This window comes from Pseudorca crassidens, chromosome 8, assembly GCF_039906515.1.
Source record: "Pseudorca crassidens isolate mPseCra1 chromosome 8, mPseCra1.hap1, whole genome shotgun sequence".
Taxonomy (NCBI): Eukaryota; Metazoa; Chordata; class Mammalia; order Artiodactyla; family Delphinidae; genus Pseudorca; species Pseudorca crassidens.
The window spans coordinates 66858833-66873400 of NC_090303.1; the positions used below are offsets into that span (position 1 = coordinate 66858833).

The 14568-nt window shown below is 40.0% G+C and overlaps 1 protein-coding gene across 7 annotated transcripts in view; it reads right to left on the reverse strand.

Annotated features, from left to right (window-relative positions):
• The window catches only part of ELMO1 (engulfment and cell motility 1), a 547361-nt gene that overhangs the window by 325842 nt on the left and 206951 nt on the right, over positions 1-14568 (reverse strand). For all 7 annotated transcript variants that reach the window (XM_067746730.1, XM_067746728.1, XM_067746734.1 and 4 more), the window contains 2 exons: positions 12796-12918; positions 11236-11367 (listed from right to left, as the gene is read on the reverse strand). In XM_067746730.1, coding sequence (XP_067602831.1) covers positions 11236-11367; positions 12796-12918 — 255 coding nt within the window. The remainder of the gene's footprint in view (positions 1-11235; positions 11368-12795; positions 12919-14568) is intronic.

Genomic DNA, 14568 nt, shown 5'->3' on the forward strand with positions numbered 1-14568 from the left:
ATATTAAAGTACATTATATTGTTCAGAAGCAGTTTCTTTTTTAAACTGAGCTTATTTTAGCCCCAGTCAAGCTAAAGAAAAAGAAAAGAAAGGAACTCGGAAAAAACCCAGCTTTGTCCAATTTTAACGTCAGCCTTGGTCCAAGAGGGCTCAGAAAAATGAACTACAGACATCTCTTTTTTAATGTTTGTCCAACAGACTGGACAAAGGTAAAATCCACAAATAGAGAAGCTGTCAATTCGACATCAAGACAGCTACATTCTGAAGGGTCTCTGGCCAGGAATTCAACTCCTCAGAGTATGAAAACCGTGTTGCACAGCTTCTGGTCATTATAATCAACAGGGCATATAGTTTGTATACAGGCATTTCCCCCATTTTCAAAATAAAATCATTCTAAAAATAAGAATCTGCCTTCTGTCACCTTGAGAAGTACACATGCCCCTCCTTAGATGTTCCCATGAGATTAGTATTAACTCAGACAATGCTGACCCCATCTTCCTACCGGGAAACCTACAAAGGCATGTCCATTTTGCCAACTAAGAAACCATTAACTAAGAGATCTCAGAAGAATAAGCAGCTTTGCTTTAAAAGCAAATACTTTTCTGTGTTAGGACTAAACATAGAAGCCATATAGCCACTTCAGACTGAGATTCTAGAATGATTTCACCAGAAAAATCTGCTCCGTTGGGATGCTGTGCTGGGAAGAAATGTGAGGCCCATGTGCCTTCTCAAAGGTGTTGTGCTTTATTATCCTATAACAAACTGTTCTTCTTGCCTTGTTGGAGCAATGGCCCCTCTACTTTGGAAAACTTGAAAAGCTGACTATGATTTCCTTGCTCTCCAAAAAGCAAGGAAGGGAAATGCCGTCTGCTGGGTGCATCCGCCGTGCCCGGCACAGTGCCAGCTGCTCACAGATGGTCTCACAGGGCCCTGAAACAGCCGCAAAGTAGAAGAGCGCCTGCCCAGTTTCACACTGAGGAAGTTGACATCCAAATAAGTTAAATAACTGCCCCACTGGCCAGTTATTAATAAATGGCTTATTTTTAGTAAATGGCTTGGAAGTAGGCTGGAGGGCATTAAAATCTAGGCCCACTCAACTCCAAAGAGTTGTCACTTAACACTTCCTGGGCACTGCCTACTCTGGAGACATGGAATGAGAAACAGCAATCTCATATGAATTGAACTTTCCTTCAAGGAGATCCAAAAGGTTATCCAAATCTCAAACTGCTTCTGAAGGAGGTAACAGGAAGGAGGTCAGTAAGGAGTTAACGGGCAAGATTATTCCTCCTTTGGAAGCACAGAGAGAATCTTGCACCAGGGCAGCTTCCAGCATCCAGAGCTTTCATGGCCAGACACTTGAGGTCCTCAAGCAGCTTTCAGCGCTTTGCACAATGGCCTCTAGGTGGCACAATGAACATGTGTTTCCATCACGGCAGCTTGTCTCTTTCTGGTGACTGAGGGTTAGTCAAAAGTGAAAATCACTGCTTGCGAAAGCAGCTGCATCATTTCTAGCATTAGAAATCATTACTGACTAGTCTTTCCAATTTCTCCATTCTCTGATACAAGATCGTGGCCTGGAAGAAGTTTCAGAGAAAGGACTAAATTGAAAACTCAAAAAAGAACAGGGGAAAAATTAAGGACATCGACACTCTCCTTTGGTTATTTTCTGTTCAAGGCCTTTGCTTTTTCTAAAACGACTTTTCAAGTCCTTGGAGTGGAGGCCACATAAGTACTAAAGGCCTTAAAACCACATCAAATTAACTTTCAGCTTAAAAATGCATTGTTTTTAATAAAGTACTCATGAAGCAGAACACTCATCTGACACTGAAAACTAAGACAGTAGGATATACCCGAATAGCAAACTGTGGAAGGAATTAACAATCATGTTAAGACAGATGGAGCTCCATTGAGAGAAATCACTCAATTTGGCTCATGGGATATCCCAGCGATTTCACACAGGAGCAGAGCATGAAAATAAAAGGAGGTAATTCATACCTCCCACTCCCATTGTGTATATCCTTCCTAGGGACCTGTAATAACCCGAGAACCTGGGATAATCCGAGTCCCACCAAGTGGTCTTTCCCCAACTTCCCTCTCTCCTCCATCCCTCATACACATGCCCAGGAAAAGAAGTAATACTGTCCATTCTGAGATCCAACTGCCCCCAACAAAAACCACTAGGACCTGGGGTAAAGACACTTCAAGTCCAGGGATCAGTACTCATAAAGAGATCATTTTGCATTTTCTACATAGTTCAAATGCACTAGAACTCCAAGTAAAATGGATCCAAGTAAAATCCAAGTAAAAATGAAGTGGCAGTAACTCAGGTGTACCCTACAACCAGGCTCTCCACCAGGACAGAATATCAGGATCAAGGGGAAGCATTTTGAAATGTACACACCTTGGTCTCTTCCCTGGCCATTTTGATATGACTTGAGGGTAAGAGAGATTTTTGCTAAAAACTTTTTGCTAAAATTTAGAAAAATAGGTTCAGCTAAAAGGTCAAATGGAATGTCCAAGTCAAAATTTGGGATATGACAGTATAAAAATGATGTCATAATACCTTTGTAAAGCAAGTTGCAAAGCTAAATACAATGCTTCACAAGTATTCTTATTAGAAAAGACATGTTAAGACTACCAGTATAAAAGGAATAACATCAAATTACTAGGTTGGTTTTTTTTAGTTTAAGAAACATAGGAGAGGTTTATAAAACAGTTACTCTGATCCACCGCTGGTTAAAGTGGAAATTACTCAATGTTTGTAGAAAGCAAATTGATGATGTTAAAAGCTTTAAAAATATATACCATAGAAATGCCAGTTCCACAGATTTACCCTAATAACATGATCATGGATGTACATAAATACTGGGTGGCAAAGATGTTAATTATGGACTTCTTGCTAATTTCAAAACACTTAAACACTCAGTAAAAGAGCTTGGTTAAATAAACTGTAGCACATCCAAATAATAAAAACTCTTCAGTAATGAAAAACAACCCACGTACCTGATGTGGAAACATTTTCAAAGACAATTCCCATGAAAGACAAGGTTTCCCAAATAACAATAAGGCATGGATACCAATGTGTATAAATAAATATTAATATGTGTGTATGTGTATGTGTGTATGAATTCAAGAAAAGAGTATTTGCAGTTATAAAATAATGCCTGGGTTGGAGGAACCAAGATGGCAGAGTAGAAGGAACTGCTCTCACTCCCTCTTACAAGAACACCAGACTCACAACTAGCTGCTGGACAATCATTGACAGGAAGACACTGGAGCTCACCAAAAAAGATACCCCACATCCAAAGACAAAAAAAAAGCCACAATGAGATGGTAGGAGGGGTGCAATCACAGTAAAATCAAATCCCATAACTGCTGGGTGGGTGACTCACAGACTGGAGAATACTTATACCACAGAAGTCCACCCACTGGAGTGAAAGTTCTGAGCCCCATGTCAGGCTTCCCAACCAGGGGGTCTGGCAACGGGAGGAGGAATTCCTAGAGAATCAGACTTTGAAGGCTAGTGGGAATTGATTGCAGGACTTCGACAGGACTGGGGGAAACAGAGACTCCACTCTTGGAGGGCACACACGAAGTAGTGTGTGCATCGGGACCCAGGGGAAGGAGCAGTGACCCCAGGGGAGACTGAACCAGACCTACCTGCTAGTGTTGAAGGGTCTCCTGCAGAGGCGGGGGGTAGCTGTGGCTCACCCTGGGGACAAGGACATGGGCAGCAATAGTTCTGGGAAGTATTCCTTGGAATGAGCCCTCCCAGAGTTTGTCATTAGCACCACCAAAGAGCCCAGGTAGGCTCCAGTGTTGGGTTGCCTCAGGCCAAACAACCAACAGGGAGGGAACCCAGCCCCAACCATCAACAGTCAAGTGGATTAAAGTTTTACTGAGCTCTGCCCACCAGAGCAACAGTCAGCTCCACCAGTCCCTCCCATCAAGCCTCTTAGATAGCATCATCCACCAGAGGGCAAACAGCAGAAGCAAGAAGAACTACAATCCTGCAGCCTGTGGAAGAAAAACCACATTCACAGAAAGATGGACAAGATGAAAAGGCAGAGGGCTATGTACCAGGTGAAGGAACAAGATAAAACCCCAGAAAAACAACTAAATGAAGTGGAGATAGGGAACCTTCCGGAAAAAGAATTCAGAATAATGATAGTGAAGATGATCCTCAGAAAAAAAATGGAGGCAAAGATCAAGAAGATGCAAGAAATGTTTAACAAAGACCTAGAAGAATTAAAGAACAAACAGAGATGAACAATACAATAACTGAAATGAAAACTACACTAGAAGGAATCAATAGCAAAATAACTGAGGCAGAAGAACGGATAAGTGACCTGGAAGACAGAATGGTGGAATTCACTGCTGTGGAACAGACTAAAGAAAAAAGAATGAAAAGAAATGAAGACAGCCTAAGAGACCTCTGAGACAACATTAAACACAACAATATTCGCATTATAGGGGTACCAGAAGGAGAAGAGAGAAAGGACCCGAGAAAATATTTGAAGAGATTATAGTCAAAAACTTCCGTAACATGGGAAAGGAAATAGCCACCCAAGTCCAGGAAGCACAGAGAGTCCCGTACAGGATAAACCCAAGGAGAAACATGCCGAGACACATAGTAATCAAATTGGCAAAAATTAAAGACAAAGAAAAATTATTGAAAGTAGCAAGGGAACGGTATGCTAACACATATATATGGAATTTAAGAAAAAAAAATGTAAGAACCTAGGGGTAAGACAGGAATAAAAGCACAGACCTACTAGAGAATGGACTTGAGGATATGGGGAGGGGGAAGGGTAAGGTGTGACAAAGCAATAGAGAGGCATGGACATATATACATATATACACTATACACTATATATGTATATATATGTATACACGATATATGTATATATATGTATATATACTATATACATATATACACTATCTACTACTAAGGTAGATAGCTAGTGGGAAGCAGCCACATAGCACAGGGAGATCAGCTCAGTGCTTTGCCTGGAGGGGTGGGATAGGGAGGGTGGGAGGGAGGGAGATGCAAGAGGAAAGAGATATGGGAACATATGTATATGTATAACTGATTCATTTTGCTGTAAAGCAGAAACAAACACACCATTGTAAAGCAATTATACTCCAATAAAGAAGTTAAAAAAAAAAAAGTAGCCAGGGAAAAATGACAAGTAACATACAAGGGAACTCCCATAAGGTTAACAGCTGATTTCTCAGCAGAAACTCTACAAGCCAGAAGGGAGTGGCATGATATACTTAAAGTGATGAAAGGGAAGAACGTACAACCAAGATTACTCTACCTGGCAAGGATCTCTTTCAGATTCAATGGAGAAATCAAAAGCCTTACAGACAAGCAAAAGCTAAGAGAATTCAGCACCACCAAATCAGCTCTACAAGAAATGCTAAAGGAACTTCTCTAAGTGGGAAACACAAGAGAAGAAAAGGACCTACAGAAACAAACCCACAACAATTAAGAAAATGGTCATAGGAACATACATATCGATAATTACCTTAAACATAAATGGATTAAATGCTCCAACCAAAAGACACAGGCTTGCTGAATGGATACAAAAACAAGACCCATATATATGCTGTCTACAAGAGACCCACTTCAGACCTAGGGACACATACAGACTGAAAGTGAGGGGATGGAAAAAAATTCTATGCAAATGGAAATCAAAAGAAAGCTGGTGTAGCTATACTCATATCAGATAAAATAGACTTTAAAATAAAGAATGTTACTAGAGACAAGGAAGGACACTACATAATGATCAAGGAATCAATCCAAGAAGATATAACGATTATAAATATATATGCACCCAACATAGGAGCACCTCAGTACAAAGGCAACTGATAACAGCTATAAAAGAGGAAATCGACAGTAACACAGTAATAGTGGGGGACTTTAACACCTAACTTACACCAACGGACAGATCATCCAAAATGAAAATAAATAAGGAAACACAAGCTTTAAATGACACAAGAGACCAGATAGATTTAATTGATATTTATGGAGCATTCCATCCAAAAGCAGCAGATTACACTTTCTTCTCAAGTGCACATGGAACATTCTCCAGGATAGATCATATCTTGGATCACAAATCAAGCCTCAGTAAATTTAAGAAAATTGAAATCAAATCGAGTGCCTCTTATGCTCTGATATTAGAAATGAATTACAGGGGAAAAAACGTAAAAAACACAAACATATGAAGGCTAAACAATATGTTACTAAATAACCAAGAGATCACTGAAGAAATCAAAGAGGAAATCAAAAAATACCTAGAGAAAAATGACAATGAAAACACGACGATCCAAAACATATGGGACGCAGCAAAAGCAGTTCTAGGAGGGAAGTTTATAGCTATACAAGCCTACCTCAGGAAACAAAAAAAATCTCAAGTAAACAATCTAACCTTACACCTAAAGGAACTAGAGAACAAAGAACAAACAAAACCCAAAGTTAGCAGAAGGAAAGAAATCATAAAGATCAGAGCAGAAATAAATGAAATAGAAACAAAGAAAACAACAGCAAAGATCAATAAAAGTAAAAGCTGGTTCTTTGAGAAGATAAACAAAATTGATAAACCTTTAGCCAGACTCATCAAGAAAAAGAGGGAGAGGACTCAAATCAATAAAATGAAAAAGGAGAAGTTACAACAGATACCACAGAGATACAAAACATTCTAAGAGACTACTACAAGCAACTCTATGCCAAGAAAATGGACAACCTGGAAGAAATGGACAAATTCTTAGAAAGATATAACCTTCCAAGACTGAACCAGGAAGAAATAGAAAATATGAAAAGACCAATCACAAGTAATGAAATTGAAACTGCGATTTAAAATCTTCCAACAAACAAAAGTCCAGGACCAGATGGCTTCACAGGCGAATTCTACCAAACATTTAGAGAAGAGCTAACACCCATCTTTCTTAAACTCTTCCAAAAAATTGCAGAGGAAGGAACACTCCCCAACTCATTCTATGAGGCCACCATCACCCTGATACCAAAACCACACAAAGATACTATGAAAAAAGAAAATTACAGACCAATATCACTGATGAATATAGATGTAAAAATCCTCAACAAAATACTAGCAAACAGAATCCAACAACACATTAAAAGGATCATACATCATGACCAAGTGAGATTTATCTCAGGGATGCAAGGATTCTTCAATACACGCAAATCAATCCATGTGATACACCATATTAACAAATGGAAGAATAAAAACCATATGATCATCTCAGCAGATGCAGAAAAAGCTTTTGATGAAATTCAACACCCATTTATGATAAAAACTCTCCAGAAAGTGGGCATACAGGGAACCTACCTCAACATAATAAAGGCCATATATGACAAACCCACAGCAAACAGCATTCTCAATGGTGAAAAACTGAAAGCATTTCCTCTAAGATCAGGAAAGGGACAAGGATATCCACTCTCACCACTATTATTCAACATAGTTTTGGAAGTCCTAGCCACAGGAATCAGAGAAGAGAAAGAAAAAAAGGAATACAAATTGGAAAAGAAAAAGTAAAACTGTCACTGTTTGCAGATGACATGATACTATACATAGAGAATCCTAAAGATGCCACCAGAAAACTACTAGAGCTAATCAATGAATTTGGTAAAGTTGCAGGATACAAAATTAATGCACAGAAGTCTCTTGCATTCCTATACACTAATGATGAAAAACCTGAAAGAGAAATTAAGGAAACACTTCCATTTACCATTACAGCAAAAAGAATAAAATACCTAGGAATAAACGTACCTAGGGAGACAGAAGACCTGTATGCAGAAAACTATTAAGACACTGATGAAAGATATTAAAGATGATACCAACAGATGGAGAGATATACCATGTTCTTGGACTGGAAGAATCAATATTGTGAAAATGACTATACTACCCAAAGCAATCTACAGATTCAATGCAATCCCTATCAAATTACCAATGGCATTTTTTATGGAACTAGATCAAATCATCCTAAAATTTGTATGGAGACACAAAAGACCCCGAATAGCCAAAGCAGTCTTGAGGGAAAAAAACGGAGCTGGACAAATCAGACTCCCTGACTTCAGACTATACTACAAAGCTACAGTAATCAAGACAATATGGTACTGGCACAAAAACAGAAACATAGATCAATGGAACATGATAGAAAGCCCAGAGATAAACCCACACACCTATGGTCAACTAATCTATGACAAAGGAGGCAAGGATATACAATGGAGAAAAGACAGTCTCTTCAATGAGTGGTGCTGGGAAAACTGGACAGCTACATGCAAAAGAATGAAATTAGAACACTCCCTAACACCATACACAAAAATAAACTCAAAATGGATTTGAGACCTAAATGTAAGACCAGACACTATAAAACCCTTAGAGGAAACCATAGGAAGAACATTCTTTGACATAAATCACAGGAAGATCTTTTTTGATCCATCTCTTAGAGTAATGGAAATAAAAACAAAAATAAACAAATGGGACCTAATGAAACTTCAAAGCTTTTGCACAGCAAAGGAAGCCATAAACAAGATGAAAAAACAACCCTCAGAATGGGAGAAAATATTTGCAAACGAATCAACGGACAAAGGATTAATCTCAAAAATATATAAACAGCTCATGCAGCTCAATATTAAAGAAAGAAACAACCCAATCCAAAAATGGGCAGAAGACCTAAATAGACATTTCTCTAAAGAAGACATACAGATGGCCAAAAAGCACATGAAAAGCTGCTCAACGTCACTAATTATTAGAGAAACTGAAATCAAAACTACAATGATGTATCACCTCACACCAGTTACAATGGGCATCATCAGAAAATCTACAAACAATAAATGCTGGAGAGGGTGTTGAGAAACCGGAACTCTCTTGCACTGTTGGTGGGAATGTAAATTGGTACAGCCACTATGGAGAACAGTATGGAGGTTCTTTAAAAAATTAAAAATGGAATTACCATATGACCCAGCAATCTCACTACTGGGCATATACCCAGAGAAAACCATAATTCAAAAAGACACATGCACCTCAATGTTCACTGCAGCACTATTTACAATAGCCAGGTCATGGAAGCAACCTAAATGCCCATCGACAGACGAATGGATAAAGAAGATGTGGCACATATATACAATGGAATATTACTCAGCCATAAAAAGGAATGAAATTGGGTTATTTGTAGAGACGTGGATGGATCTAGAGATTGTCATACAGAGTGAAGTAAGTCAGAAAAAGAAAAACAAATATCATATATTAACGCATGCATGTGGAACCTAGAAAAATGGTACAGATGAACCGGTTTGCAGGGTAGAAGTTGAGACACAGATGTAGAGAACAGATGTATGGACACCGAGGGGGGAAAACCGCAGTGGGATGGGGATGGTGGTGTGCTGAATTGGGTGATTGGGATTGACATGTGTACACTGATATGTATAAAATTGATGACTAGTAAGAACCTGCAGTATAAAAAGACAAACAAAGAAACAAACAAAAACAACTAATACTAAACTTTCTTTGGGTTATTTGTATGGAAATATGTTAATATACATGTTTCAGACATTACATGAAATTTCTAAAAATCTTATATGTTCTGGTATAATGTTATAAGTCATAATTCTAGTCATTACTTTAAAATGTATATCTCAGAAATAACTAAATTTCCTTGTCAATTGCATTATTATGAGCTTTCATGAAATCTTTAACCGTGGTCATTTTTAAGTCTTTTGTCATTTACAGACAGTTCTGGGTGTGCTCTGATCCTTTTGCAAAAATGTTCCTATAAAAGGGTTTCATCTTCAAGGAATTCATGGAAAAGACACTGACAAGTACAGGTTTCTGGTAACGGACTGTGCTGTTGAGCTGAATGAACAAGCATTTTCAGAACTCTGATGGAGGGTTTCCCTGGTGGCGCAGTGGTTGAGAGTCCGCCTGTCGATGCAGGGGACACGGGTTCGTGCCCCGGTCCGGGAAGATCCCACATGCCACAGAGCGGCTGGGCCCGTGAGCCATGGCCGCTGAGCCTGCGCGTCCGGAGCCTGTGCTCCGCAGCGGGAGAGGTCACAACAGTGAGAGGCCTGTGTACCGCAAAAAAAAAAAAAAAAAAAAAAAAAGAACTCTGATGGAAAACTGATGAATTAATAAAAGTGCTAACAAAAGATCAAGATAAAAAAAATTAATCACATGGGACTGAGTGAACTGATGAGAATGATTATAATTTTTGTGACTTTCTGTTTGAAAAAAAAAAAAAATCCCACAAGGACTCAGAGGCAAAAAATATACAAATCAATTTTCACTGCAAAGGAGCTGTTACAGTGGAGGATTAGTGGACTTAATGTCAATATTATGACAACAGTATGAGTGTGTTTCGTGTTTGGTAATTGCAATCATTCTTGCTTTTGTTGTGGTCATCCACTTACAATGCTTGGTGTCAGTTTATTTATCTCTTGTAAAAATAAAATACAGTGTGTGTGTGAAAAACTAAAAAAATAATGCCTGGTGATTTCTAATCACTGAAGCCAGAAATCTCATTTATGATGCTTATGAAGGAGGTAAACAAGAAACCCAAATTTACACCTTCAGAATTTGAGATTAATTAGCCAAAGGTCATATAGAAATATGATGGTGATAAAAGCAAGAATAGACCAGAAGTAGAAACAAAAACAACAGTTTATATTCAGGACAAGCTGTGTTCTGATTTGCAAACTGAAAGAAAGAAAATCTAGGAGATATCATCCGTAGCAAGACAAAACTTTTAGGAAAATATAAATTGCATAAATCAGATTGTGATTAAATTTCAGGAGACTCAATTTGATTTTGATACGAAATCGATGTATGTGAATAATCCAATCACTAGCCCAGTAATAAGATCCATCCCACAGCTGCCATCACCCATTTAATTCAAATAGAACCTTAAGCCTCTTGTGAAGTAGATTTAATGAAGTCTAGATGCTTTCCGAGCTAACTACTCTTGGTTACACTTAATCAGAACTGAATAAACAAACTCAGTATTAGTCACACTTGTGCAAGTTATTCCATTTCACTGCAGCCAGAAGAGATTTTCATGTGATCTTGTTTAAACCAGCTAAACATCTGGAAAATGTGGAAACTATTCTGTAAGGCACAAGAGGACCACACGCTTGGAGGAGACATCAGTTATGTGGCTGAGGTCAGGCCCCGGGATGCTGGAAGGAGAGCTTACTGGAGATGTCTTACTTACAATGAAGCCAAGTTTTTTATAATCCCGGGTGTACATGGACTTGCGCTTCTCCATGCTGCCGCTGCTGTTGTTTGGTTCAGACTCTGCATCAAAAGCAATTCTTCGAAGTTCAAATATGATGTCCCGCTGAGCCTGAAGGGGTTAGGGAGAAAAAATGGGAGGGGGAGAGAGAGCTGCCTTCACTGTGTGACGTTACATCTACTCCCTCGTTCCCCAGGGTCTAAATGAATCACTGCACATAGGCAAAAGAAAAACAGATAAAAGGCAACCAATGTCCTAAGTTACAGCTCTGTATACTTCTTTTCCTCCTGCCACTCTCCCTGCTGGTCAGCCCTGGCTTTACTCCACAATTACCCTCACAGCCAAACCACTTGGAGCACTGATATCAATTGCCTCGTGAAGTTCTAAATGAGACCCCCAAATATGATGGAACGCTTGTGATTGGAAAAAAAAAAAAAAAAATTAGAGGACCTGGGAGTCCTGTACTGTCAGAAATAAAGCAAGAGGCCCGTAAGGTTTATGAACAATATGTAAGTGACAAGGGATCCCTAACTCCACTGAGAAGTGACTTCATAGAAACAAACCTTAAAAATGGTTAAAATGGTAAATTTTCTGTGAGGCATATTTAACCACAATAAGAAAAAACGTATCTTTTAGATAAAAGGAGGCAATTTCCAAGCAGGGAGGGCTGTTTCACCCTAAGACACATTGCCTTTCGTACTAGAAGTAGTAAGACAGTCGCATCTCTCTGGGGTGATCGCACTTGGTCTTGCCAAAAGCGTGGGGCATGTTAGACAGCTGCTCGAAGCCTCTCCATCATTCCTAATCTCATGGCCTCACGCCATGAATGAAGTGCTGCGGTGGTTACACAGTTTGCATGTGCATCCACATCTGCTAGAGATCAGACCCTCACGTGCCAGTAATGAGTGTTTTCCTTTCCAAAGCTGCAGCGCTATTTAAGTTGAAAATGTGCTACAGCAGGGCTCCCAGCTGTTTCCTCTCACTCCGTCCTCACACAGTAAAGTTCCCCCAAAGCGTTTTGGATCGAGACTTAACTTTTCATGCACAACAACCAGAGACCTAGAGAGAATTATAGCAAAGAGACAACTGACAAAGATGTAAGTCCAGAAATCAGATGTAACCTGGGACCTCCACCCGTGGCACTGATCACTGGAGAATGGAAATTACTCCTTCAGCCTGCAGAATCAATCTCACACAGAGCTACCAAGTGGCTAGGTGTTCTGGGAACCTGACTCCAAAGCTATCACCGTTGAAGGTATTGGGGCCAAGGGCCAATGTTTGCAGCCATGTGACGTCAAGCTTTCTTATCCAATAAAGAAAGAATATGCATGTGTTTGATGCATAATGAAATAATTCATTTATTTTATTCTCTGATCCTAGATTCACCTAAATTTTAAATCCATTCCCCTAAGTCCTGAGATGATAATAAAATAATATTATCATCACCTAAAACCTCCTGGTTTCCAAGTAGCCCAAGGAAAGACTTTTAATGACACTCTTTCCCTCATGTGCTTTTACCATTGTCTAACGAGCACTCACCTGGTCCTGGGGATCCATCTTAGTCATCATCCTGTCTTCCAAAAGGTTAAAGGTTAGCACCTGCAGCACGTACAGCTGGTGTGCCATTTCATTGTTGATGGCCCGCTGAGCTCGGATGACATGCTAGGGAGATGGTTTACAAGTGAAATTTTTTTAAACAAAGGAAGAAAGAAAAAGCAAATAACCTAAGTTACCCCCCTGATCATGATGTCAAGCAGAACCTCAGAAGTCCTTATCTGGAAGCATGAGGGATGTAAGTGGGTGGAACCACCCTTCAGGAGAAAGATGAGTACACAGGTGACCCTGGAGCATTCCTTTACATCTCAGGACCCAGTAAGGTTCCTGCTCTTTAGGCCAGAAGTGGAGAAAAGACCTACTGTGTGCAGTGAAGAGTGGAGGTGGGGAAGGCAGTGGAAATTCGGTGGTGATTACCTCCATATAAACCAAGAGAAGGTGTGCCTGAAATGAAAGCACCTTGAGAAGAACTGTGGATTTCTACAACAGAAGCATCCCTTGCCTGCAGTAGAGAAATGAACGGTGCACATGTATTGTAAGCAATTTTGCCATCATCTTAACCCTGCCACTGTCTCTGACAAGTGATCCCACTTCTCAACGGGGAAAAGTTTTAGAAGCATCACACAAAAGCCAAGTAACTATCAGGTTTGTAGTTAATTCACCGTGGAAACTGTACAGTAACTACTGTCACCACAATGCAGTGAGTCAATTCATATATATTACTTTTTATTCACCTGTTGACAATGAATTCTTTTTTTTTTTTTTTGCGGTATGCGGGCCCCTCACTATGGTGGCCTCTCCCGTTGCGGAGCACAGGCTCCGGACGCGCAGGCTCAGCGGCCATGGCTCACGGGCCCAGATGCTCCGCAGCATGTGGGATCTTCCCGGACCGGGGCACGAACCCGTGTCCCCTGCATCGGCAGGCGGACTCCCAACCACTGTGCCACCAGGGAAGCCCAACAATGAATTCTTTTTAAAAAAATGACCCTTCTCCTTTGAAACAGAACCAAAATGGAACAAATATAAAAGGAGTGGCAGGAGACAGATATGGGGGCCTTCGTCCACACCAGGGTTGGGTTTGAAACGGGAGGCAGCATTTGGGTCTAATATACATCCAATTTGTCAGAGACCACTGTTGTGCCTTAAAATTGCCAACCAACCAGTCAAAGTGGTGAAACACCCGTTCAAATGAGTTATTTTGAACGTGCCAGACCCAACCACATCTTGCTGTCTCAAAGAACTTTCTCTGGGTGCCCCCAACCTGACGTGCACCTGGACTCCTCAGCCAGCTCTGAGCACCATATCGAAATAAGCAATTGAAGAAGGAGGGGTGGGGTGAAGAATGAGGAATAGAAGGAAGTGGCTGAACCAAAATTATAGAGGTTGGGGGGTGGGACGCCAGGCAATGGGATGGGGGGAGAATCAAACCTCATATCTTCCAATCTTCCCAATAGAATGTTAATTCATAGTATATGTTGAGTATCTAAGTGTATGGGTACTAGAGCATAAGGGTATCTATTTTATTAGCAACTCAAAAGTATCTGCACTCCAAGTTACTGCCAGAGAATACCAACCTTGAACTTCTAGCCATCAAAATCTCATATAAAAAGTCCCATTGAAACAAACTGATCTTTGAGACATGATGGCCACAGTCATTCCACCCACCCCATGTCTGGGTAATCTAACTCCAACTGCCTTACCAAGGTGATACCAACAACAGGCTAAGACCTTAATTCCAAGTTTCTACTCCTTTATCTC